The sequence below is a fragment of the Neoarius graeffei genome, chromosome 21, assembly GCF_027579695.1.
Source record: "Neoarius graeffei isolate fNeoGra1 chromosome 21, fNeoGra1.pri, whole genome shotgun sequence".
NCBI lineage: Eukaryota > Metazoa > Chordata > Actinopteri > Siluriformes > Ariidae > Neoarius > Neoarius graeffei.
This window is the reverse complement of record NC_083589.1, coordinates 11,547,193-11,575,135: the sequence shown is the minus strand read 5'-3', so window position 1 is coordinate 11,575,135 and position 27,943 is coordinate 11,547,193. Positions and strand designations below refer to the sequence as shown.

At 41.4% G+C, this 27,943-nt stretch overlaps 1 protein-coding gene across 6 annotated transcripts in view; it reads right to left on the bottom strand.

The window, feature by feature from the left end:
- Positions 1-27,509, bottom strand: part of ints13 (integrator complex subunit 13) — a 35,494-nt gene extending 7,985 nt beyond the window's left edge. For 3 of the 6 annotated variants that reach the window (XR_009651087.1, XM_060903871.1, XM_060903866.1), the window contains exons 1-11: positions 27,182-27,509; positions 22,148-22,397; positions 21,978-22,052; positions 21,641-21,843; positions 19,237-19,317; positions 18,976-19,066; positions 18,663-18,791; positions 6,731-6,812; positions 1,384-1,476; positions 1,210-1,299; positions 932-1,110 (exon numbers count right to left, since the gene is read on the bottom strand). Coding sequence is in view for 5 of the 6 variants with exons in the window: in XM_060903871.1 (XP_060759854.1) it covers positions 932-1,110; positions 1,210-1,299; positions 1,384-1,476; positions 6,731-6,812; positions 18,663-18,791; positions 18,976-19,066; positions 19,237-19,317; positions 21,641-21,843; positions 21,978-22,052; positions 22,148-22,372 (1,248 nt within the window). In the remaining variant the exon portion in view is untranslated. Of the gene's footprint in view, positions 1-931; positions 1,111-1,209; positions 1,300-1,383; positions 1,477-6,730; positions 6,813-18,662; positions 18,792-18,975; positions 19,067-19,236; positions 19,318-21,640; positions 21,844-21,977; positions 22,053-22,147; positions 22,398-27,027; positions 27,091-27,181 lie in introns of all 6 variants that reach the window. The other 3 variants (XM_060903867.1, XM_060903868.1, XM_060903870.1) reach the window with 3 other exon arrangements.
- Positions 27,510-27,943: the final 434 nt, after the last annotated feature.

Sequence of the window (27,943 nt, the reverse complement as noted above, 5' to 3'; positions counted from 1 at the left end):
CTTCATGTTGTCTATCTGTTCCGTGAGGGCAGACAGATGGGGTACTCCGATTGTATTCTCCCCAGAGCACGTTAGAAAATCGGAACCGTGTAACCATCTTTTAGTCATCTTTGATGTTTGAGCCGGCTTCCACTATGACGCAGCAACGAATCATGGGAAAGTTCAGAGTTCGGGAAAGTTGATATTGTGGCGTGAACTCACAAACGGCTTTGAACTTTGCACTTTAGAACTAAACTTTGACTGGAATTCACGAACTTAGAGTTGAGGAAAGGAAAGCAAAGAAAACTCCAAGGAATTAACATTTTATTTAGGTTTTTTTTCATACTTCTCAAATCATAGTCGCCCTTCGGGCAACCAAACCTCAACTTTGAGTTAGTCGCCACTGGCGACCGTGCGACTGGCCAATTTCAACTCTGCAACACAGTAGCTCACATGGCTGTACCATGAGAAACCAGGCTCATTTATTTATAACCAACTAGGTTGCTCTTCATGAGAACAATTTGATCTTCAAAACAGAACAGAATTAAAATCCATTGAAAACTCAGGGAGGAGTATTAATTTTCCTTAAAATTTATTAATCGGCCTAATTAGCAACTTGTTAAAGAGAAATGACAAAAACAGGAAGTGACTTTTGTGCAGACTGATTCGATCTTCCAAACAAAACAATCAGAATCAAAATCCAATGAAAACTCGGAGAGGAGTAGTGATCTTTGTGAATTGTGGACGGACGCCGCATGATGGTAATAGCTCACCACCCTGCAGAAGGTGAGCTAATAAACTCTCACACACACTATGGAACTAAAACATTCCCAAGCCTGCTGTTTGTTGCACTTAAATATAGGAGAAATATTTTGAGGTTTAACCCCTGAGCTTTTCCTTTCGAAGGAACGACGTGTCGTGATTTGTGGCGACTGTAAAACGACAGACTTACGGTAATGCGGTAGTCAGTAACGCGACCGCCGCACCCTTCGCTGATGGAAGGAGGATCCTCTAGCGTGGAGCGGGTGCTGTTGAGCACGTGTAAGAAAATCTCCCCCCCGTGGCAGCTCAGCATGTGACTGATGACCTTGGAGCCAGCTTTGCGTGGCTGCTCTAAGAGAACAGAGCGACCTGAAAGAAAAGATTACAGCTGTGTCCTTTCCCCGGGTTTCCTGCTTAATTAATTATTTATATTTGCAATAAGTCAGATAGTAAGGAAGTCAGACGTGCCATTTAACAGGAAGTTAGTGAGACATGAGGAGGGTCTGCTGTTGACATCCACAGGAGAGATCCGATAAGCTCCTGTGCAGTAATGCAGCTCTGGAACCGAATACACCAACAGCATGTTATACACACGTACAGTATATTAATATATAAGCTTTACCCTTCCTGATACACACTTACCTACACTGTTGGTGCGCGGCGTACACCATTTGAGTGTAACAGTTTCTCTTATTCCGCTGTCTTTGCTGCTGCCGCCTCCCGTGTGGACATCACCTGGACATCAACAATAAACTGGATACTGAACAGTACGGAGGTAGATATTAGATTTTATTCTGTCCACATTCACTGGATATGAGCAATCACGTGCTCTGATTGGCTACTCTACTAATAGGATATCAGCTCATATACCCTGAGTAGAGAAAAACAAAACGGCGGCGCGTGTTGCTGAACCAACCGAGGACGAAATTAAAAAAAAAAAAAAAAAAAAGGCTACTCGAAAACAAAACCTCAAAAGCAAAAAAAAAGAGGAATAAAAGTATTTAAAATGGTAAGAACATATCTTTTTTTTTTTTGTGGTCCGGTTCCCATCAAATCCTGACCTCTGATTGGCTGGCAAGCAGGTCCGTATCCTACGATACGGACCCTGGTTACGGACCTCTGGCGACTCGCTCATTCACAACAACAAACATAGTAGCATTTTTGTCAACATTTATTTTTTTTTATAAGATTTATTTATAAGATTATCAAAAATCTTATAAATTTTTGCCAGCATTTCTCAGGAGAATAGCATTAATTTTACAGCATGGATAGTGATAACGACAGTGTTCACAGCGAAAGCGAGTTTTACTACCCTGAGGAAGAAGAAATAAAAGAAAACATTTCAGGAGAAAGCTAAAAACTGTAATTTGATAACATCAAGCAAAAACATGGCTGAATCCTGAATGACTCAATTTTGTATAAATAGGGGACTACATAGGCGGCAAAATGTAGTGTTTTTCCTGCCATGGAAGTGCACTTGTATACCGAGGAGGAAGCCATTTGCATTACAGCCGTGAATGAGGATTCAAAATAGCATTAATTTTACAGCATGGACAGCGATAACGACAGTGTTCACAGCGAAAGCGAGTTTTACTACCCTGAGGAAGACAAAATAAAAGAAAACATTTCAGGAGAAAGCTAAAAACCTGTAACTTGCTAACAGTTTGAGCTCATTAGTTAAATGAGGCCCATTTTGGACCATGTTACCCTAATACAGAATATTACGTTAGGTAAAAACTTTAAACCAGTACAATCTCTTCTTCAAAGTTTCACCAAATGGCTTTATTTATGCAATATAAAGGTCACAATACTGTATAACTTTGATCGAGCAAAAACATGGCTGAATCCTGAAATGACTCCTATTTGTATAAATAGGGGACTACATAGGCGGCAAAATGTAGTTTTTTTCCTGCCATGGAAGTGCACTTGTATACCGAAGAGGAAGCAATTTGCATTACAGCCATGAATGAGGATTCAAGATGGCGGCTCGGCTCGGTTTTCCCTTTCGGGCACTCTCATTTTCTGTTAGAATTTGGTAAAGAAAAAAAATATATATATATTATTTACCAGCTTAAGGTCGGTCCGTATGGTGAAATACCATGACCTCGGCCTTGAATACTGACCTCAGCCCAGAGGGCCTCGCTCAGTACTTTCAAGACCTCAGTCACGGTATTTCACCATACAGACCTCCCAGCTGATAAATAACATTTTTATTTTTCAAGAATTATTCTTATCGCATTTTCCACAAATTGCTGCCGTCATTTCGCCGGTTTGTTTACATTTTAAGCTGAAATTATTTCGTATAAAGTATTTATTTATCGAATTTGCAAAAAATAAAAATGCTCCATTTCTCAAAATCCAGTGAATGTGGATAGAATAAAACAGTTATTCCACTCAATCTCATCGTACATGGCTTATCGCTGACTCGATGCTCCGCACTGCGTTGTCTTTCAGCTCATATACGACTCGATTTCGTGGAGTAACTGTTATACATCATATGGACACAAGTGTTTTAATGGGAAATACACCACTCATATTTTTCTTATACGAGTTCCATGCAGGACATGGAGAACCAAAACCATGACATAAATCTCTAGGTCACTCGTGAGGAAACTGATGAATTGTTTTGATAAATTTGGGTACGTTTTGTTTGTGAATGTGTCCAAATAATAAAAAGAAAAATCACATGTTGTCTTGAAGATACAAAGTTTATCTTCTCGTATTGAAAAACTTGCATTTTTCGTACGAAATACTTCGCGGAACTGAGTGACATATTCCCTAATATTTCACTCCGGTGACATGCTTTCCTGCTGATTAGATGCGCGTTGCCAAAATGGTGAACTGATTCGAAATGAAAATTATTTTGATTAACTTGCATTTTTTTTGTGTGTGTGGATGAGTCCATATAATATAAAGAACATTACACGGTGGGGCGAAGATATGAAGTTTATCACTCGTTTGCTTCACTCACTCGTGATAAGCAATTCACCACTTGAAGATAAACTTCACATCTTCGCACCACTGTGTGTAATACACACACACAGTCCACTTTATTACGAACACCTGTACATTTATGCAGTTATCCATCATGTGGCGCCAATTAACTTTAGTTGTGAGATAGTCCATCAGATTTTATTTTATTAATAAACATTACACAGCCTTTCCAGTCTTTTGTTGCCTGTTCCAACTCTTCTGAAACAAACATTTTGCTGGCACCAAATTCAAAACAAGCATATTTTCCAAAAAACAATAAAATTTCTCAGTTTCAACATTTGATGTGTTGTCTTTGTACTATTTTCAATGAAATATCGAGCGTCCATGATTCGCAAATCTTCACATTCTGTTTTTATTCATGTTTTACACAGCGTCCCAATTTTTTTGGAGTTGGGGATGTTTATTACAGTTTACTGCTCTTTACAGTATGTATTTTTATATATAAACATGACATTTTCGCTTTAAAGCATTTCTTTGCACAACATTGAGTATATATTATTAAACATGTTGCGTAACGTGACAGTGTGTAATTCATTCACAGGCTCATTTCAACACACTGCATGTAACCTGTGAACGCGTCTTAGAGTTAATACCCTTCAAACACAGAGGGCTTTGAGACTGGTTCAGTGTTTAGGACACGCCTACCTCTTGTGTAATCTGCAAGAATCAAACAAACAATGAGTGACTGAATCACCAAAGTGAGTCAGTTGTTGCTATAGCAACCCTCAGGGTGCATATACAGAGGTAACATGATCATCTTGAGTGTCGACTCGGAGTCTCGGAGGACGTGGAGGAAACCTCAGTTTCATTCTCCTTTCATTTCTTATGTGACATGAAAAAGCAGTGAGATCACCTGATTGTTAAGATCGCATCTCACAAATATTTGCATATTTTAAATTCATTAAAATGAGCTTTATCCCTCCCGTTCTGCACGGATTCTGTTGGTCAATGTGTGTCATGACTCAAAAGTCATCCGATATGAAAGGTTTACGTCACCAATAGTCTATGTAAAATCTTATGAAAAAGACAACCACAAGGTCTGTTTAACATTTATGTGTTTATACAATTTTATTTGGCTTCAATCAATTTATTCCATCAATCTATTCTGCTTCAGGTGTATACACACACACACACAAAAAAAGTTTTGTTTTTTCCAGCCGAGTTGTCAGGTGGAGTATTTGGCCTCAATTCACGAGTGGGAATGTAACCATGGCAACGAGCACAAATCATGTTTAGATATAGATAGGATCTGTACTTAGACTTCAGTATTGCGTTCACTATTATCATAAATCATACCAATGTTCTATAGGTAATGAAATAATACAGATAATTACATCATTATCAGATTACTGTAAACGTGTTGATTGTATTGGTGAACAGTCTGAACAAAGATCAAAACAGAAGTCAATTATATTTGCTTAGGATCCTAGATTTTATTAAAACAACCACAGCACAGTACGCTGCAGAGCCGAGGGGGGAAGAAGCAGCTGGTGTGAAACTTTCATCTGAAAAGGACTGAACTGTTTGCAGTTTATTATTTGGATTGGGTTTGTTTTTTGAATACTGTAATATGTTCAGCAACATCTACTTCACGTACAGTATTAAGCATTTTTCAACATTTAGATCAAAATAATACTTACAGAGCTTAATTGTCCCACAAGTGTAACCATGCTGAATTAGGCATGGACAATATAACGGAGTTAATATATTACTCAACACAGACAGGGTCACAGCTCGTCCTCTCTGTCCTGACAGATTAAAGCTTCAAGGTGTATTTCAGGTCACGTGGTGACATTTATATTACAGTCCCCTCTGAAAGTATTGGAACAGCAAGGCCAATTCTTTTGCTTCTGCTATGATCTCATATGGGTTTGAGATCAGAAGATGAGAACGAGACGATAGATCAGAATTTCAGCTCTTCATTTCCTGATATTTATATATCTAGACATGTTAAACAACTTAGAACATGGCAGCCTGTGGTTGAACCCACCCATTCTTCAAGTAATGGAAAATAAATAAATAAATAAATAAATAATGGAACATGTGACCCACAGGTGTTTCTTGAGGCCATACCACAAGATGCAAACCACTCATAGGCAGCAAGAACCAGAAGGCCAGATTGTTCAAAAGTTCTGGAACCAAGATAAACCTCTACCCAAAGTGATGGAAAGACCAAAAAGTGTGGAGAAAGAAAGGATCTGCTCATGGTCCAAAACATATGAGCTCATATGTGAAACACGGTAGTGGCAGTGTCATGGCTTGGGCTTCATGGCTGCTTCTGGAACAAATTCACTCATGGAATTCATGATGTTCTCAGCAGAATGAATTTAGAGTCTACAGAAACAGTCTGACATTTTACAGAGAAATGCAGCCAATCTAATTTGGAGGAGCTTCATCATGCAGCAAGACAATGACCAAAAACACACTGCAACACAAGACTCCATGGGGGGGGGGGGGGGGGGGGGGGGGGGTGTTGTGTACAGACAGTGGAAGGTTTTAGATGAGTCAACCAGCAGACCTGAAATTAACTCAGCAGTGTTTCACCTCCTGAAGAGGAAACTGAAGGTAGAAACCCTCCCCAACACAAACAAGTGCTGAAAGAAGCTGCGCTACAAGACTGGAAAAGCATCACAAATCTGAATGTAACAGTTTGGTGATGTCACTGGCTTGATGCAGTTAATGCATGCAACTAAATAAGTGTTATTTACTGGAAGATTGTGTGTTCCAATACTTTTTGCCCAGATACCGTTTGGGTGGTCTGCCAGAAAAGGTGCCATGCTCCAAGGAAATGAGACCTGAAATTCTGATCTATCGTCTCATTCATCATTTGACCTGAAACCCAAACGTCTTCAGTGTAGAGCACAAACAAAAGAATTGGCCCTGCTGTTCCAATACTTTTGAAGAGGCTTGTGCATGTACCACTACAGCACAGGCTTTTAATACCCTTTTACCTTCGGACCACATGTAAGAAAAAATTAAACAAAATGTCACATACCATTCTTGAACTCCATATGAGCGTCTCGATGGTGCAGAAGCTCTACATCGTAGTTGGCAGAAGTGTTGGCATGCTGTTCCTCCTTTATTTTGACAGAGGGTACACAGACAGTCAAGATTCACTAATGTGTGTGAGTGAGTGAGTGAGTGAGTGAGTGAGTGAGAGAGAGAGAGAGAGAGGGCACAAAGAAAAGAGAACAGACTAAACTCCACACAGCACAAGGAACAAGAGCACTACATTGTATCTGGGGAAAATAATCACCTATAAGGTGAGAGTTGAGGTGAGCATGAAGAAAGAGCTTCTGTTTTCATCCAGCATCTCACTAAATCACATGACTAAAAGACTGACACACTCATGTTTTCAGCGTACTCATTAACCAAAACATAACTTTAATAATACAACTGATCGATTAAAATTAAAAATACTCAGTGCTAGGCATGTAACGATGTATTGTGTGGCAGTAAATTGTGATCCAATTTAACAGTGGTTCGAATTGAAGAGGAAAAAAAAAAGAAATAAAAAAAGAACCGTGATTATCAGGCTGTGAAATCATTTCATTTTTCCTCGCTGTAATTGCGTTGTTTTGACAGGAGAGGGCACAATTACATAAAATAGCAGGAAACCACGAGACTTCACTGTAGGCAGAAGTAACACAGCTCTAATGCCATGAAACCGCACACAAAAGATGCAAAATATGAAAGAGCTGCTGTGTGATTGACTACAAAGATATTTAAGAAAGAAACTAGAGCTCACTTTCACAGACTGCTGAAAGAGAAGCAAACGGAGGCAGAACAAATGTTCATAAATGTGTATTAAGAAGAGGAATATTTTTTTTTTCATTTTTAATAAAAGGAATATTTCAGTTAAAGGACTATTTATATTTTGCTCCAACCTTTATAAATGGGGGTAAAAAAAATTGGTTATTTAAAAAAAAAAAAGTTGTTTAAAGCGAGATGGCCTTTCGAGTTCATAAAATCGATTAAATTTAGTTCCCTCTTAAATTTGGTTATTGTGATGCATGTTTATTTCTGTAATATTTCACAAAATATCAAGCCATTCTGTGGTTGGGAAGTTATTTAATTTGAGGGGATTCCCGAGCAAATAATGTGCACGAAATCGTTCGCTTCATGCAGTCAGGCAGACAGAGGAAGTCCGTGTATGCATCCGCAGGTTTACCTTTGAGCGTGCACTGACCGTTCCATCATTCTGTCGCTAAACAAACAGCTGATCACACCGAGGTGCTCGCTGAGCGCCGATATTTATTCGTTTGGTCCTGCGTTTCCTTTCCTTCGTATATAACATAACGTCTTTTCTTCTCGCTTTCTGTTACTGTAGTTGGTCTTTCACATTTCATTCGCACACTCACGTCCTCCATTTTTCTCTCCTGTTTCAAATTTGTATCCCACAATGCCTTGTGCGACTGGGGAAAGCCCACCAGGTGATGTGATGCATGATGTAGTATCTTGAATTGGGCCATGGTGAAGCAGGAAAAAATAGCGGAGAATTTAGGGCCATGTGGCCCTAAAGTCATTAATTGTTCTATTAAAACAAAAACAAACAACCCTCATAAAATTGGAAGTCTGTGATTCGAATTCAGTAGTTCTCGGTCCACTAAACAAAAATTACTGGATATCAGGGAAAATTCTTTTTATGACCTACACTTGAAATATCTGAAAGGCAGTCTACCTTTGAGTTTTTATAATTTAACAAAAGGAATATTTAAGTGGATAAAGAATAGGAAAATAAACATTTCATTCTTTGGTAATAAAATTTCTCCATTGAATTTTTTTCCCCCCACTAAAATATCGTGAATAAAATCAAATCATGAACTGCGTCAATCGTTACATGCCTACACAATGCTTCGAACCTTTGTTTGGCCAATTTGTGTATCCTTTCTCCAACCTGTGCCACATTCTCATTTCCAGATTTCACTGAGGACCTCAAGTATCACCTCAAAAACTGACATTTGGTGCAATGACAAAATTATACTCCAACAAGTATCAAAAGACATGGTACAGTTTTAGGAGCCTTTTTTGGGTAAAATATCAAATTTAATTCAGGGATCCATGGTTAATCCATCTCTTCATGGATGTGAACCTAATAATTGTCCTTTACTCTCTTGAATTTTGATTCGAGGCCAGGCGTTATGCACTGAAGAACGTCAATTAACATCACAATCACTCACGTCATCTGTGAAGTGTATGACTCAATTTCCAACCTTTATTGCTTGACTAGAAAGCTTGCAGGATGGAATAAAGATTACAGGAAGAATGTGAGGCAGATGTACAAAATGCCCTCCCACTCTTCCTATTTCCAGCACAGGTCACTGTTTGGTAATGACTATAGGGCTTATTTAGATAGAAGCTGTATGACTGAGGGAGGCATGCATCCTGGGGATCTGAGATTAGCTCTGGAAGCTTTAGAGTACTGACCTGCACACAGACATTTAATGTAGGCTAGTAAAACAAACAAAAAATACACCATGAAAACAGCAGTCATAACAAGGCTGAAAAAAACAGACACATGAACAGTAAAAGGTTCAAGTTTTAGAGCAAAAAGTTATTCGATTACATTTGCAACCTCTTTGCTGAATGGTTTTTAATAGTACTTCGAAAACACTTCAAAGTTAAAGCTGAGTCCAGGCACTGAGGCTTTAACACAGATTTGTCAAATCCCGTGCATCCCCTTGATTTTTCCTCAAAGTTCGATGGTCGAGCATGCTGCACTGTGTGTTAGATCTTATTTAAGAGAAGCTTTTTGGCTGTCAATTTACACTCAGTAACCCACAATGACAACGCAAAATACATTTTTAAAAACATTTAGATTAGTATTCAGACCCTTTATTCAGTACTTTTTAGAAGCGGCAAATACAGCTGTGTGTGTTCTTAGGTAAGACTTGAATGGATTTGGCTAGTTTCTCCCATTCTTCCTGGTAGATCCTCTCAAGGTCAAATCAGACTGGATGGGGAAAGTATGTGAACAGCCAGGTTCAGGTTCACTCAAGGCTGTACATTTTGGGTGGTTGTCATGCTGAAGGTGAACCTTAACCCCAGTCTGCGGTTGTGCAAACCTCTACAGGGTTTCCTTCAAGGACTTCCCTGTATGTCACTGCATTTATTCTTCACTCAGTTCTGTCCAGTCTCTCCATCCATGCAGCTGAGAAGCATCCTCATGCTGCCACCACCATGCTTCGCTATAGGAAGCATGGTGGTGCAAGTCTTGAGCAGTTGATAAGCAGGACCTCAGCTAGACCAGAGAATCACTTTCCTTCTGCTCCCAGAGTCCTTGCCATATGCCTTTTACTCAGGAGTGGCTTCTGTCTAGCAACTCTGCCATGAAGGCCTGATTGATGGAGTATTTCTGAGATGGTTCTTTCTGGCAGGTTCTCAGATCTCTATACTGAATTCTGAAGCTCTGTTATTGGCCATTGGGTTCTTGGTCACCTCCTTGCCCAAGGCCCTTCTAGCCCAGTTTAGGAGTGGTTCTAAACTTCTTTCCATTTCACAATGATGGAGGTCACTGTGCTCATGGGAGCATCCCAAGCTTTAGAAATGCTTTTATACCCTTATCCAGATCTATGTTACAACAGAATTTGATTGTGGAGGTCTACCAAGAGTTCCTTGGACTTCATGGCTTAGTTTTTCATCTAACATGGAAACAGAATGGACAGAACCCACATCCAATTTGAAGCACCATACCAAAGGGTCATAAATAAGATACTCCAAGTTTTGATTTTTAATACATTTGTAAAAACATTTCTAAACACATTTTTACTTTAGCATTGTGGACTATAGAGTGTAGATTACTGGCCAAAATATTCCATTTTAAGCTAAATATATAGTGCCATAAAGTACGAACAGTAAAGGGATCTGAACGCTTTCTGAACCCACAGTATATGATGGGCGTGTCCTGGATGGGTTTACATCTGAATACCCTCTGTTGCTCTCCTCTAGTTTTAAGCTTTTAGTTAGTGCTTGGTTTACTTTTAATTTCATGTTTAATTTGGGACACATTTCTCAGATTTGCATCTCAGGCTTTGGAATGATGGGCTTCAAGCCTACAACCAGCCAAGACAAAATCACAAACACTGCTTCTGCTTGTTACAGACAACCCTGCTTAAACTGATACAACTCCCATGGAATATTACATTACACATGTATATGTACATAAGCTGTATAATGTTACACTTGAAACAAAGACTCTTGCAATACTTCCAGAACGTCTACCAAGAAAGGACAAGAAGAATGGCTCCAAAATTTCTACAGCATTCGAGGGCAAGTCAAAAGAATCTAATGACAGCACAACTAGCGAAGCCAAACCTTGAAAATTCAGTAGATTTCCAGATGTTTGAGAAAGTTCAAATCAAAACTAAAAATCACTGAAAACACAGTCACTCCAAGGCAGTTAAACAAGGAGCTTCCAGCACCAGACGATAATTCAGCAGGAAATCATAAACATGGACTTCAAACTATTTAAATATGCTGAATAAACATACACATTCTATAAGCCACATATTCAATTGAATTTTACTTAGTGGTGCTTGAAAATTTGTGAACCCTTTATAATTCTCTCTATATTTCTGCATGAATATGACCGAAAACAACATCAGATTTTCACACAAGTCCTAAAAGTAGAAGAGAACCCAATGGAACAAATTAGACGAAATTATTACACTACCTTAGTCTTAGTCATTACTACGACATACAGTTGATTTTTGTGCTTCTATGGTGGACTTGTTGCTCGTTAACTACTACTTGTACCTGGTTACTACTATTCTAAATAAGAATCCAGGATTATTATCTTCTGTTAGGGTGGGGGGAACTGCATCTCGCAGCACTACGAGCTGTTCATTCCACCACGGTGCAAGTTTTTTCCCCTCTCTTTTAAATGGGGGTTACATTATCTAGGGTGCAGAGGGATGCTGACTCCTCCATCACCCGAGTTCTGTGGGGTCAGAGGGTGAACCATTCGAGTTCATGTGTTAATCTGGATTAATCTGGGAGATTTTCAATAAGTATGTACAGTAGGAGAGGTGGTTGTACGCTTGATGCCATAATATGATGAAGGGCGTGTATTATGACTAAGATTTTAAGTGAAATGAGATAATGAGGAGATATTTTCAGACTGGGGTATTGTGACTGTTTTTCTATCTTCAATCCAAATATCAGTATTAAAATAATTAAAATCAGTAGGATCAGTATTAAAAGTCATGTGTCTGGTGTAATGAATGGGTTCCATTATGTTCAGATTAACTGAATCTAAAAGAGACACAAAACACTGCTCTCAGAGGGTCTTGTAGAAAATCATAATTACCATAATGAACAAAACTATTTACTGCTATTCCCACTGAAAGTCTGCAAAATCCTGTAACAGTTCAGAAACAGGACCCAGTGACCTGTAAATACTAATTAGTGCAAATACAGTGGTGCTTGAAAGTTTGTGAACCGTTTAGAATTTTCTACATTTCCGCATAAAATATAACCTAAAACATCACCAGACTTTCACACAAGTCCTAAAAGTAGATAAAGAGAACCCAGTTAAACAAATGAGACAAAAATATTATACTTGGTCATTTATTTATTGAGGAAAATGATCCAATATTACACATCTGTGAGTGGCAAAAGTATGTGAACCTCTAGGATTAGCAGTTAATTTGAAGGTGAAATTAGAGTCGGGTGTTTTCAATCAATGGGATGACAATCAGATGCGAGTGGGCACCCTGTTTTATTTAAAGAACAGGGATCTATCAAAGTCTGATCTTCACAACACATGTCTGTGGAAGTGTATCATGGCAAAGAAGATTTCTGAGGACCTCAGAAACAGCGTTGTTGAAGCTCATCAGGCTGGAAAAGGTTGCAAAACCATCTCTAAAGAGTTTGGACTCCACCAATCCACAGTCCGACAGACTGTGTATAATTTATTTTCTCTGTTTATCTGTAATGATGCTGCTGGAATCTTAAGTTCCCTGAGGGAACCCTCCCAAAGGGATCAATAAAGTTTTATCTAATCTAATCTAATATGGAGGAAATTCAAGACCATCGTTACCCTCTCCAAGAGTGGTCGACCAACAAAGATCACTTTAAGAGCAAGGTGTGTAATAGTCAGCGAGGTCACAAAGGACCCCAGGGAAACTTTTAAGCAACTGAAGGCCTCTCTCACATTGGCTAATGTTAATGTTCATGAGGCCACCATCAGGAGAATACTGAACAATGGTGTGCATGGCAGGGTTGCAAGGAGAAAGCCACTGCTCTCAAAAAAGAACATTGCTGCTCATCTGCAGTTTGCTAAAGATCATGTGGAAAAGCCAGAAGACTATTGGAAAAATGTTTTGTGGACGGATGAGACCAAAATAGAACTTTTTGGTTTCAATGAGAAGCGTCATGTTTGGAGAAAGGAAAAAACACTGCATTCCAGTATAAGAACCTTATCCCATCTGTGAAACATGGTGGTGGTAGTATCATGGTTTGGGCCTGTTTTGCTGCATCTAGGCCAGGACGGCTTGCCATCATTGATGGAACAATGAATTCTGAATTATACCAGCAAATTCTAAAGGAAAATGTCAGGACATCTGTCCATGAACTGAATCTCAAGAGTAGGTGGGTCATGCAGCAAGACAACGACCCTAAGCACACAAGTCGTTCTACCAAAGAATGGTTAAAGAAGAATAAAGTGAATGTTTTGGAATGGCCAAGTCAAAGTCCTGACCTTAATCCAATCAAAATGCTGGGGAAGGACCTGAAGCGAGCAGTTCATGTAAGGAAACCCACCAACATCCCAGAGTCGAAGCTGTTCTGTACGGAGGAATGGGCTAAAATTCCTCCAAGCCGGTGTGCATGACTGATCAACAGTTACTGGAAACGTTTAGTTGCAGTTATTGCTGCATAAGGGGTCACACCAGATACTGAAAGCAAAGGTTCACATACTTTTGCCACTCACAGATACATAATATTGGATCATTTTCCTCAATAAATAAAATAACCAAGTATAATATTTTTGTCTCATTTGTTTAACTGGGTTCTCTTTATCTACTTTTAGGACTTCTGTGAAAATCTGATGTTTTAGGTCATATTTATGCAGAAATTAGAATTTTCTATAAGGGTTCACAAGCCTTCAAGCACCACTGTACATCAGGGGGCGGAGCCTTTTCTTACAAAGCCCCATAGTTATGGAACAGCCTTCCAAGTAGTGTTCGAAACTCAGACACAGTCTCAGTGTTTAAGTCTAGGCTGTAAACATCTGTTTATTCAAGCCTTTTGTGAACAGTTTTTATTAGGTAAAGGAGTAGATCTGGAGGATCCTCAGGCACAGAGTGTTTTGGTAAACTGGAATGTATGGATGCTGTAACAGCCCCCACTCATTCACTCAGGTTTGTTGATGGTGGAGTGGCTGCTGCTTTATGTCCCAGGGCGCCCTCATGTCCTTGTTACCTTCTGGCTCTCCCTTTTAGTTATGCTGTCATCATTTTGCCGGATTCCCTGCTTGCACTCAGCACAAAATGTATCCTGTTCTTACTCTTTAAGGGACATTGGGCATACCTAACAACCTGTATCCCGCCCCCCGTCTGTCTCTCACTGTTGAGTTATATGTCGATCCTGAGACACCAGTGATGCTGACTCCTTCTGCTCCTCAGACTTGCCTGATCCATCCTGATGCCCTACGTGTGGCTGGAGTCTCATCACATTGCTCCTGTGGAGAATGGCCCCACATGGACAGTCGAAAGTCACACTTGGAAGATAGCTCTGGACACTTACGGTAATACAGTTATGCCTGAGGACTACAGTTGACTTGCTAACTTTAGGACTGCAGTTATCATGAACAGTTTTGCAGCCAAGTCTCCATCAATGAACAGTTTATAACTTCAACAAAACAGACTCCATGTTAAAACTATAATGATTTTCCTGGTTTCACAGTCCTACTTTGTGACTCTATAGGACACAGTTATAGAAGTGAATTATTTATAAATCATGCTATCTGTTATCACCCAGATAAGGATGGGTTCCCTTTTGAGTCTGGTTCCTCACGAGGTTTCTTCCTAATGTTGTCTGAGGGAGGTTTTCCTCGCCACCATCGCCATAGGCTTGCTCATTGGGGATAAATTAGGGATAAAAGTAGCTCATGTTTAAAAAGTCTTTAATTTGCTGTAAAGCTGCTCTGCGACAATGTATGTTGGTAAAAGCACTATACAAATAAACTTGACTTGTTTGGTGTAACAAATGGGTCCATTTCAGTATTACAAACTTATTGGTATAACAAACTATTTGGACAGTTTGCAAAACCACCATCAGGACGTTTCCCAATTAGAAGCTGTGGGTGAATAAAATCATCCGCCATGATCCAAGACTGTGTACTGCCAACTATAATGCAGGGCTTGTTACCAATAATATGGACCAATATAAAGCTGCATCTTACAGCGTGCACATATTGGTGAAAGAGGTGAAGTGGAATTACAGGAGCAAACTAGAAATCACAGCTACAACAAAAAGTGACACTAGAAGCCTCTGGAAAGAACTCGGGGAAAATAACCAACGACCCCCCAAAAACAAACAAACAAACAAAAAACGAAAAACCCCTACAATGACGAATGTATCGTTGGCAGACGAGCTGAACATGTTTTATGCTCGCGTCGAAGCTGCAGCTAACGCTACTGTAAATAACAGCATGAATAACAACATGGAGAGTGCTGGTGAGGGGGCCGCTTTCGTCATCACAGAACATGCTGTGAGGAATGCCTTCAGGATAGTGAACACCAGGAAGGCATCAGGACCTGATGGCGTTTCGGATCGGGTCCTGACAGCCTGTGTAGACCAGCTACCACTGGTGTTCACGGAGATCTTCAACCTCTCCCTGGCTCAGGCAGTGATTCCCAGGTGCTTCAAGCAGTCAATTATTGTTCCTGTCCTGAAGAAACAACACCCTGCTTGTCTTAATGATGACTGTCCAACAGCACTGACCTCAGTTGTGATGAAACAGAGACTGAAATACTGGTCAGAGACTTCATCACCTCTTCACTTCCTACCAACTTGGACCCACTACGGTTCACCTACCAGTCTAATTGTTCCACTGATGATGCCATCACACCTTTCCTGCACACAGCTCTCAGCCACCTTGACTCTGGGAGGGGGAATTATGTTAACATGCTGTTTGTAGACTATAGTTCTGCATTCAACATAATAATCCCCTTAAAGCTCTTCACCAAGTTGAAGGATCTGGGACTCAGCCCATTACTGTCAGTGGATCCTCAACTTAGATAGACCACAGACGGTCATCCTGACACCCTGTAGGCCAATTGGCCTGTCAGTTGCCAGCCTCTTACGAGGCTGTCTGTGTCTATCAAGAGCACACTTAATCTACCGCCAGCTTGCTAGGCCTGTTGCAGCTTCACAACCATTCACGCTCACATTCACACCTAAGGTCAATTTAGAGCTTCCAATTAGTCTAACCTGCATGTCTTTGGACTGAGGGGGAAACCGGAGCACCCGGAGGAAACCCACGCAGACACGTGGAGAACACGCAAACTCCACACAGAAAGGCCCTAGTCGGCCACTGGGCTCGAACCTAGAACCTTCTTGTTGTGAGGCGACAGTGCTACCCACTACACCACCATGCCGCCCAACCACTGGGGTCCCACAGAGAGTCAGGGTGGGGAAACATGCCCCCCATCACCATCAGCACTGGAGCCCCCCAGGGCTGTGCTCTCTGTACACTTACGACTGCGTAGTCTCATCAGACTCCACCATTATCAAGTTTGCTGACGACACTGTTGTGGTAGACCTGATCTTAGATAACAATGAGGAGGCCTACCTGGAGGTGGTCAGTAACCTGAAGATCTGCTGCCAGGACAACAACCTCCTCCTAAACATCAGCAAGACAAAGGAGTTGATCGTGGACTTCTGCACAAAGCAGGGGAGGAACTATAAGCCCCTTGACATCAACGGGACCCCACTGGAGAGACTGGATAGCTTTTGGTACCTGGGCATTCACATCACACAAGACCTGTTATGGTCTTGCCACATCACTGCCCTGATTAAGAAGGCACACCTGCGTCTTTTCCATCCAAGACGTCTCAGAGACTTCTGTCTTCCGCCGGGGGTGCTGAAGAACATTTATACCGTCGAGAACATTCTGACAGGAAATATCTCCTCCTGGTTTGGGAACAGCACCAAGCAGGACAGATGGGCTCTCCAGACAGTGGTGCCATCAGCCGAGCACATCACCCACACCGAGTTCCCTGACCTGGAATCTATTTACACCAAGCGGTGCTGGACCAAGGCCAGGAAGATAATGAAGGACCTCAGCCATCCAAACCATGGACTCTTCTCTCTGTTGAGGTCAGGGAAGTGCTTTCGCTCCCTCAAGGCCAACACGGAGAGAATGAGGAGGAGCTTCTTCTCTCAGGCCATTCGGGCTCTCAATCAGGACAATAACAGACAACGACTAGGTATCGTCACCACTTCGCTCCCCATCCCTTACATCTCTTATGCCTCCTCATGTAATTTCATCTAACTTAAATACAATATATACAGTACATTCGAGAGCAATATTTTTCTGTGCAACCTAATTACAGTTCAATATACTCATTACAGTGCAATATATTTCTTGTGTACAATATGGTTATACATATTTCTCTTGTGCAACCCAATTTTAGTGCAATACATTCTATATATTGTATACTCTACAGTGTATATTGTGTATACTGCAGAACTATATATTTTTCTGTATATTCTGTGGATTTACCCCCCCCCCCAACTATCCTCATGACCTGTGGAGCACTGCAATAAGCATTTCACTGTATATCATATGATTGTGTATGTGACAAATTTGAATTTGAAGATTCAGCTAAATATCTAAAGGGCAAAGGTAAAAATTCCAAACTGTAATCATGTCTGACCCAGCATTTGGAATTTAAAGAATAAAAAGGGTTTGACTGCACACTTCAGTGAATAAGTGATATCCTTTATATTATATAATGCAAACACCACCACCCAAGTTGTCAATTCTTATGAGTTTTTTTTTCCTGATTGTGTAATCTAAATAATCTAAGTGAGCAGAACTTAATGGTTCATGAGGCTTTTTTTTTTTAGCCATGGAACAGGCATGCCAGAGTAGCAAGAGAAAGTGCTCTCCCTCTATATATACACAATAACTTTCATTTCTATAACATATGGACAGATTATACATGATTTTAACAGCTGCTGTGCATATCCTGTGGCCGTTTAGACCATGGTTTGTGCACATCCTCAGAAATTAACACTACAAGTCCGTGTCGCGCGGTACTAGACTTAAACAGTACAGCACCGTGCGCCACTGTGTCCGTAACTGACTCAACAAACTCGCGCTGGGTCTCCATTTACACACTTGCGCGCTAACAGGTTTTCCTATTACAGTTGGTGTTTGAATTTTATACACCTCTCACATAGTCCGCTGTTCTGTCTACCGGTCTTTTCTAGATGAGTAACTACTTTTGAACGTTTTCAATTTGAGATGCAGTTCATGACAATCAAGATGACAGCAGGAAGTTTTAACAGAGCTCTGTTAAATATCCGTCTGCTTCATATCACAGATGTGAACAACGTTGTTTGCGTTTCTGCTGCTTTTACACACGCACAAAGTCATGTTCTGCATAAATCATAGAGAAAAAGATTCTCCGTCAATACCTTCATAACCGAAGGTATTAATTTAGTCAGTTTACATAGGGACTCAGAGTGTGTGCTATTCTGCATTTCACCACTTTCATTTTTGAACACGTGATCATCGTCATTAAAATAAAAAACACCCTTGAGGAAATGGAGCTAGTCCAATGAAAAGCATTCTCAGTACTTGGAAACAACGTAAGCGCGAGGTGAAAGCAATGCAGTAAAAACACAGTAGTCTAGACCGTGTGCGATGGCGTTTTAATTGTCAGGTTTGACGTGGTATGAGGTGAAGATCTTACCTTCATGGGGATGTTAGTGATGGTGGTTGACGCCAAGTCAAAGTGCTGCTGCACCAGCACATTCAGTTTGGAGGCTAGGTGCCTCCCAGCACGTACACTGTGCACCTCACTGCTTAGCACAGATGTCATCTAATAAACATTACAGTTCAACCATGAGGACAGTCATTTAAATCCATTACTGGGAACTTGAATCATATGAGGCTTAGAAAAAGTGAGTATGTTAATGTTATCAGATTATAATACCACAAGAAGGTGGGAAGGAAGCAGATCCTAGCCTGGCTCTGTTAAAAATTACATTTACTAAATGACTAACCTCTTTCTTCTGCCGGTCTGAGACTAAGGTGTCATCTCCTTGTGGGTATATATGGACCAGCACGAGCTCACACTGCTGAATCGGCATCAGTCTGCACAAAACACACGTTACAGCTCGACGGCAGAGAACGCCTTTACAAGATTGCTTACAGAACGAAATTATTAAAAGAGCTAATACTGAATTAAGAACAGAAAAGGCATTTAGCGTGACGCAAATGAAACAATACAGTTTTAGTGTAGTATTTTAATGCACTGAACCCACCTGTCAGATCCAGCAGCGAGCTTGTTCTGTTCCTGAATGGTTTCTAGCACACAGTCCTCCAGCATCCGTACGTGTGTGTCACTGAGAATTACACAATCTCTTTAGTCGTACAACTGCACAGGAATCCGCTTCTCATGATTAAATACCGTTTCTCTCAGATCTGGTAGCATCCTAGTATGACACGGGGAAGTTTGATTTGCCAAACTCACACCTTTTTTCTCTACAGCATGAGAGCTGTGGAGAGTGAGGGGGCTCCGGCGTAGATGCAGCTCCGCCACTGGGTCTTTTTTCAATGCTCTTATAGGAATGCACCTCTTTCATACACATGAGCTTATTTTAGAACATCCATCATGATCTAAATGACAGTAACACCTGATTTCCCTTACGAAGAGCCATCTCAGAGCCCTGGGCTGGCTGGGATCTGATGAGCCCTGTGGCGTCATCAGGATCACGTGTGGTCTGATCATAAGGCAAATGGCTTTACCCAGGGGTTTTCAAAGTGTGGGAGAGTCAGCCCCCCTCGGAGAGCAAATAAACAACAGCACCCCCCCCTCACAATTTTTGTTGTTGCTATACTTAATGTTCCATTCATATTTTTAAAAAATGGTTGTTGTACACATTTTTATATTTTTTTCTTTTTCACATTTTAAACATCTGTGCTTTTTAAAACATCTTGTTTTACACATTTTAAACATCTCATAGCGTCGTTAGCTAGCACCTCTTGGCAGACAACACACTGTGGCAGTGGAGCATCTTCAGATCCAGTCCATGAAAATCCAAACTTTAAATAATCGTGGTCATACTTCCTTCTTTTTTCAGTCCCCCCAGGATTCCGCAGGCCTTTTTTGTGATTGTTGCGGGCTAAAATGTCTGATGTTGCGGGGGTTTTCCAAAAAATTGCGATGAAAGTTGCGGTGTTTTTTAGGTTTTTGTTGCGATTACATTGCGGGAGGAAGTGAAAGTTGCGAGAAATTGTTGCGATTTTCTCTTTTTGTGATTAAAATTGAGTGATATGTTAAATATTAAGTTATTACTGAAAAACTATTGATTAAAAAAACAAAAGACACTGAGAAATGGTCCGATAAACAACTTTACCAATATAAAAGATTACCAGGACTACAAAAATGCAGAAAAATAGGCTTTACTTATCCAAATGCACCTGTTGGTTCAAAAGTTAAAGTGCAGAGAACCTCACAGCACAACATGAAGTTACCTTAAAATATAATATAAATGCCTCAGCTTTCATGTAAGAAAAAAAACTATTAATACTAGTACTGTGTGCAGGCAGTCTCTGCTGAAGACTAAATTAAACAATAATTATAAACTAATAAAATAAATGGCTCAGGCTTCATAGAAGAGAAAAAAACAATTTGAACAGAATCTCACAGTATGATGCTGAAGCTGCCTAAACAATGGAAAATAAAATACCATTTTGGCAAAAATGTTGGCATCCATTAATTTCTTGTATTAAGTAAAAAAATAAAGTGCACACAGTCCTTCACTGTAAACATAACACACTTTCAGTAACAGAATTTAAGCCTACATAAACAGTGTCTCGCACATCATGCAGTGTTGCCAGATACTGCTGACGTTTTCCAGCCCAAAATATGTTCAAAACCCACCAAAATGCACTTGAAACTGCCCAATCTGGCAACACTGCGCGCATGCTGCTTCTCTTGAACGTATACACGGAAGTAAGGCGGAAGGTAGTTTGTCGACGTCACCTCAAGACGACGCCAACGATTGGTCAAATTTGCGGGAAAGTTGCAGTGATTGGATATAATTGCAACACCGCCCTGAATTCGCGGGGATTGGTTGAATTTGCGTTGATGTTGCAAATCGCGAAATCCTGGAGGCTCTGTTTTTTTGCTTGGCCCAGACTCTGTCTCCTCACTCACTGTAGCTTTAGGTTCTAAAAATCGATCCATTTTGTCTCTGGTAAAGGCTAGCTGAAGTTCGCTAAATGTCCACAATAATAACTTATTCTGGTTTATTTTTCCTCACGTTGCGCCCCCCCCGAAGAACTCTGGCGCCCCCCCAGGGGAGGCGCGCCCCACACTTTGAAAAGCCCTGGCTTTACCAATTACTATACCATTCAAACAAAATGGTTATTTTACATTTGAACAGTTTTTCTCCTGAAACTTTGCACAACCTTGGTGTTTTCTCAGCCAGCTTCATGATGGAGCTTCACCCAGATCCCAAACAGGCTGAGAACTTGAGGAAACAGGTCTTAAAAATGCATTTGGGGTCTGAGATCCATTTGCCCATGGCCACTTTATAAGTCTTTATCACTGAACACATTATACACTACCTAACCCGTCCACTTTATAAAGGGACTCATGTACATCCTAATAAATTGGACAGTGAGTGTACACTACAGCTTCATTGGCTCACTGTTGTTTACCTTTTTGCGTTAGTAAGGCAGATGATGCGCCCTCTGTTGGACACTCTGTGGGCCACGTCTACAAGAGCCGTCCGGGCCTCGTGCTGGTACTCCGTGATCTTGCAAAGGGACTCCACTGCTGCCACCAGTCCATGCAAAATACTGCAGCATTCTGGATCCTCGTGTGGGTTGGGAGGCCCTACAGCTGCCAGTGCAGCCATTAACTATAAACAGACATGATTATAGCTGCATAATATAGACAGAACATCGCCTCAGAATTACACTACCACATCACAGACTAACAAGGCAGCGCTGATAAAACGTAACACGTGGTTTACGGCTGAGATCTTTGTTTTACCTCTTGAACGCTCTGGTCTTCCTCTCTCCAAGTATTCAAAATGTGACATTCTGAATCACTAACAATGTAGTTTACCTGTTTTAAAATAAAACAGAAGCTGGGAAAAAAAAACCCCACAGCTACTCAGATCATCCTGAAATAAACCTGAATTATGTTGTGACGTGTCTTACGAGTTTTTTAGAAGGGTAGATGTCATAGAGAATACGGCAGTACTCCATCGAGCACTCCACAGCACAGGTCCAGAGAGATTTCGAGACAGGTGCGAGAGGGATCATGCCCTGCGCTCGGCTTTTGGTCAGCATGTCGCATTCAATCTGCTGCCTGCTCGACTCCGCCATGTAGGGGCAGTGGTCAACCACGAACACGGTCTTGTGAGAGACTGAGAACAACATCATCGTGCTGGAATCCAAGGCTGATGACCTGGACACATCAACATGCAATATCAAGCGTCAGAAATAAGCACATGTTCCAGGTGGCAGAATGGTACATGGCGGGTCGCATCGCATCGCTGCTTCTGAGATTTCATCCTGATTCTGTGCGAATGAGTGTGTTTGGGTCAATTCCTGCCTCATGTTATTGAGACAGTCTGTGAAGATTCTCAGTCATCCAGGTCATAGTAACTGTGGGTGGTAAAAGAGAGCAACTGGACTTGCTTGAAGACGTTTCACCTCTCATCCGAAAGGCTTCTTCAGTTCTGTCTGACTAGTAGAGAGTATCAGGTATTTATCCTCTCATGGATGAAAAGCTCATCTGAGGTGTCATTGAGTCATCCTGTTGGTGTGGGTCACTGGGGGCTGGATGTGAACGGCCTCGAGAGTCGTTAGGGTGATCAATGGGTTGCCCGTTAAGGTGATCAATGGAATGCTGATTCTCTCTGTCCTCTTGTGAGTCACTGAAAACAGCTGGGTTTTGGTGTGCATTCAGTTGTCTGGGAAGTGTGCCAAGGACTGCATTGTAGGTGGCTGATAAATGATGTCTTAGGCCCTGTCCACACGGCAATGGATTCAGGTGAATCCGATACAATTGTTTATCATTTCGGCCTGGCGTCCACACGGCACCGGTGTTTTGGGTGCCCCAAAACGAAATCTTTTGAGAACGGGTTCCAGAGTGGAAAGATCTGGCAACGTTGCCGTTGCGAAGTCGTCTGGAGGAGTAGAACGGATTTGTTTACGATGACGTCACAACCACATGACTGTCAGTGCTTCACGCCGGGTAGAAGTGTAACGAACTCGATGCGAGTTGTCAACAAATCCTATAACTTGGTTCATGAAACGCGCTTACAAAATATTTTCACAGTGAATATTTATTGTGTAAGGGTGCAAAGTGAGAGAGAGAGAGAGAGAGAGAGAGAGAGAGAGAGAGAGAGTGAGTAGCTCTTAGGGCAGAGTCAATCCCGCCAGCAAAAATAGGGAAAAAAAGGAGCGATCTCACCTCTTCAGATGTTGGTTTAAGTCCTACAATACATTCCCCAAAAAGGGCGTAGAAGAACAAATTAATCCATCAACGTGTAGCATTCAATTTATTCCGGACCATTAAAGACACCGCCTTCCACGTAGAATCATACGTCATCCTCGCCGCCATATTGGATAGGTCAAAGCGGAGAATAAAGATGCCTCATTCATGTGCTGCGTTTAACTGTACCAACAGGTTTACCGTCCAAACGAGATCACATGGGATTACCTTTCACAGGTGAGACTGGAAAAATACTTTTCATTGTATTTGGTCATTATAATGTAATTTTACAAACAGATTTTTCTGACTTTGTGGCCAATATGAAGTCTCGCGCATAATAGTTTATGCGCATGCGTCCTTACTTCTTCTATTGTTCTGGTGTCTCCGAAGGGACCGTCTTACAGCGCCCCTAGAGGTGTGGCATGTGTATTGCATCGTTTTCAGCAAGCGTTGCGTTGCCGTATGGACCTGATATTTTACTGATCGTTGCCCATGTGGACGCGATATTTTTTTAAATAACATCTCGTTGCCGTTGTCGTGTGGCTGTAGCCTTAGACCCCCATCTCTGTTCAGTGATGGCCGTTCCAGGTTGACAAAAATGGCTTCTTTAACTCCTCACTCATACCAACGATCCTCTTTGGCTAAAATGCGTACGTTGCAATCCTGAAATGAGTGTCCTTTGTTGTTAAGATGAAGGTAGACAGCAGAGTCCTGGCCTAAGGAACTGGCTCTCCTGTGTTGAGCCATGCGCCTGTGAAGCAGTTGTTTAGTTTCCCCAATATATGAGTCCGTGCATTCCTCACTGCACTGAATTGCATACACTACGTTGTCCTGTTTGTGTCCGGCTATTCTGTCCTTAGGGTGGACCAGATTCTGCTTCATCTTCAAGCAAGTCCAGTTGCTCTCTTTTACCACCCACAGTTATTGAGACAGGATCCGGATTCACCAGAACTCACAGAGCAAAAACAGTTACCAAAAGCAAGCGAACTCAAGTTTCATATAGTGCTTTATTAAGTTAATATTAAATGGCAGTAAGGGTCATTTTTAATTTGGTGCAGATATACAACCCCGATTCCAAAAAAGTTGGGACAAAGTACAAATTGTAAATAAAAACGGAATGCAATAATTTACAAATCTCAAAAACTGATATTGTATTCACAATAGAACATAGACAACATATCAAATGTCGAAAGTGAGACATTTTGAAATTTCATGCCAAATATTGGCTCATTTGAAATTTCATGACAGCAACACATCTCAAAAAAGTTGGGACAGGGCAATAAGGGGCTGGAAAAGTTAAAAGGTACAAAAAAGGAACAGCTGGAGGACCAAATTGCAACTCATTAGGTCAATTGGCAAAAGGTCATTAAGGCCCTGTCCACACGGCAACGGATTCAGGTGAATCTGATAAAATTGTTTATCGTTTCGGCCTGGCGTCCACACGGCACCGGCATTTTGGGTGCCCCAAAACGAAATCTTTTGAGAACGGGTTCCAGAGTGAAAAAATCTGGCAACGGAGCCGTTGCGAAGTCGTCTGGATGAGTAGAACGGATTTGTTTACGATGATGTCACAACCACATGTGCTCCACGCCGGGTAGAAGTGTAATGAACTCGATGCGAGTTGTCAACAAATCCTATAACTTGGTTCATGAAACACGCTTACAAAATATTTTCACTGTGAATATTTATTGTGTAATGGTGGAGAGAGAGAGAGTGAGTGAGAGAGAGAATAGCACTTAGGACAGAGTCAATCCCGCCAGCAAAAATAGGGGAAAAAAAAGGAGCGATCTCACCTCTTCAGATGTTTATTCCGGACCATTAAAGAATTCTGGAGGATATCAGAATGTTGGCGTACCGGCTTCCATCTACCCCCGTTCATTCCTCTTTCCGCATCTCCATTCAAAAAATGAGCACGTGATTTAAAGGGACTATATCCATAGGATAGGGAGTGAGAAAGTGTGTGCATGTCAGTGACAGGGATAGTCACTGTGCGCATGCGCAGTTATGCGCATGCGTCTACTTCTATTGTTCTGGTGTCTCCGATGGGACCGTCTTACAGCGCACGTAGTGGTGTGGCATGTGTATCATATGCGTTGCCATATGAACCTGATATTTTACTGATCCGTTGCCCATGTGGACGTGATATTTAAAAAAGAAATCTCGTTGCCGTTGTCGTGTGGATGCAGCCTAACATGACTGGGTATAAAAAGAGCATCTTGGAGTGGCAGCGGCTCTCAGAAGTAAAGATGGGAAGAGGATCACCAATCCCCCTAATTCTGCGCCAACAAATAGTGGAGCAATATCAGAAAGGAGTTCGACAGTGTAAAATTGCAAAGAGTTTGAACATATCATCATCTACAGTGCATAATATCATCAAAAGATTCAGAGAATCTGGAAGAATCTCTGTGCGTAAGGGTCAAGGCCGGAAAACCATACTGGGTGCCCATGATCTTCGGGCCCTTAGACGGCACTGCATCACATACAGGCATGCTTCTGTATTGGAAATCACAAAATGGGCTCAGGAATATTTCCAGAGAACATTATCTGTGAACACAATTCACCGTGCCATCCGCCGTTGCCAGCTAAAACTCTATAGTTCAAAGAAGAAGCCGTATCTAAACATGATCCAGAAGCGCAGACGTCTTCTCTGGGCCAAGGCTCATTTAAAATGGACTGTGGCAAAGTGGAAAACTGTTTTGTGGTCAGACGAATCAAAATTTGAAGTTCTTTATGGAAATCAGGGACGCCGTGTCATTCGGACTAAAGAGGAGAAGGATGACCCGAGTTGTTATCAGCGCTCAGTTCAGAAGCCTGCATCTCTGATGGTATGGGGTTGCATTAGTGCGTGTGGCATGGCCAGCTTACACATCTGGAAAGACACCATCAATGCTGAAAGGTATATCCAGGTTCTAGAGCAACATATGCTCCCATCCAGACGACGTCTCTTTCAGGGAAGACCTTGCATTTTCCAACATGACAATGCCAAACCGCATACTGCATCAATTACAGCATCATGGCTGCGTAGAAGAAGGGTCCGGGTACTGAACTGGCCAGGCTGCAGTCCAGATCTTTCACCCATAGAAAACATCATAAAACGGAAGATACGACAAAAAAGACCTAAGACAGTTGAGCAACTAGAATCCTACATTAGACAAGAATGGGTTAACATTCCTCTCCCTAAACTTGAGCAACTTGTCTCCTCAGTCCCCAGATGTTTACAGACTGTTGTAAAGAGAAAAGGGGATGTCTCACAGTGGCATCACCTAATTTTTCTCTTTAAATGATACATTTTCTCAGTTTAAACATCTGATATGTCATCTATGTTCTATTCTGAATAAAATATGGAATTCTGAAACTTCCACATCACTGCATTCTGTTTTTATTTACAATTTGTACTTTGTCCCAACTTTTTTGGAATCAGGGTTGTACGTCACTAATTAAAGAATTAATGATCATGTCTCTCCAACAACCTGTTCTTTATGAAAGCTTTAAAGTGAATGCATCATTAGTGGAGTTTACAGTTGTATTATTTACAAGTTATAGCCTATTAGATCTCTACAGGTAACTCTTTACACTGTACTGATGTGAAGAAACTCACAGATGTTTGCAGCTGGCTGTGTTGAGGCTCTGTGAGATCAGGACACGGTTAGCCGCCTGCTAGCTTGGAACCCGAGCAACACAATACCACACTTTTACTGTCGGTTCCGAGTGAAACCCTGGAGTTAAAGTGTGAATGTGTTGGGAATACGTACCGTCTGAGGTGTGTGATAGAAAACTCGAGCCGCAAAGCCAGAAAGCCCTGAGCTAATCAACCCTCCGGTTCGCCATGATCTCACTGAGAACACTGCCGAGCGGAGTTAGAGTTAGATTAGAGTTAAAATAGAGTGAACTCCGGGGAGAATCACTGTCCTAATCGCGTCCTCGTGTTGCTAATACTCCATGTAATAAATCACCCAATTGTCTACACTTTTAATAACTCGCAAAACATCAGTTAAAACCCCGATCTGCCTCTGAAACTTCAACACTTCTCAGGACATTCTGTACACAGAGCGGGCGCACAATCAAAACATTCCGTACGGACACAAGGAGACCTCAAATGGTTCCGGCATCGTGTCGAATTCAGACAACCTTCATGTTCACTCTAAAAACTATTTCTACATGGCTTATTCACACACACACACACACACACTATATGGTCCCTGTTTAACATCTCATTCCAGATTTATTCCTCATTTCCTGTCTTCTCTTCTGGGAAGGCTTTCCACTAGATTTTGGGGTGGGGATTTGTGTTCATTAGTGAGATCAGACCCTTGATGTTGAGGCTCCAGGTCCATCTCATCTCATTATCTCTAGCCGCTTTATCCTTCTACAGGGTCGCAGGCGAGCTGGAGCCTATCCCAGCTGACTACGGGCGAAAGGCGGGGTACACCCTGGACAAGTCGCCAGGTCATCACAGGGCTGACACATAGACACAGACAACCATTCGCACTCACATTCACACCTACGGTCAATTT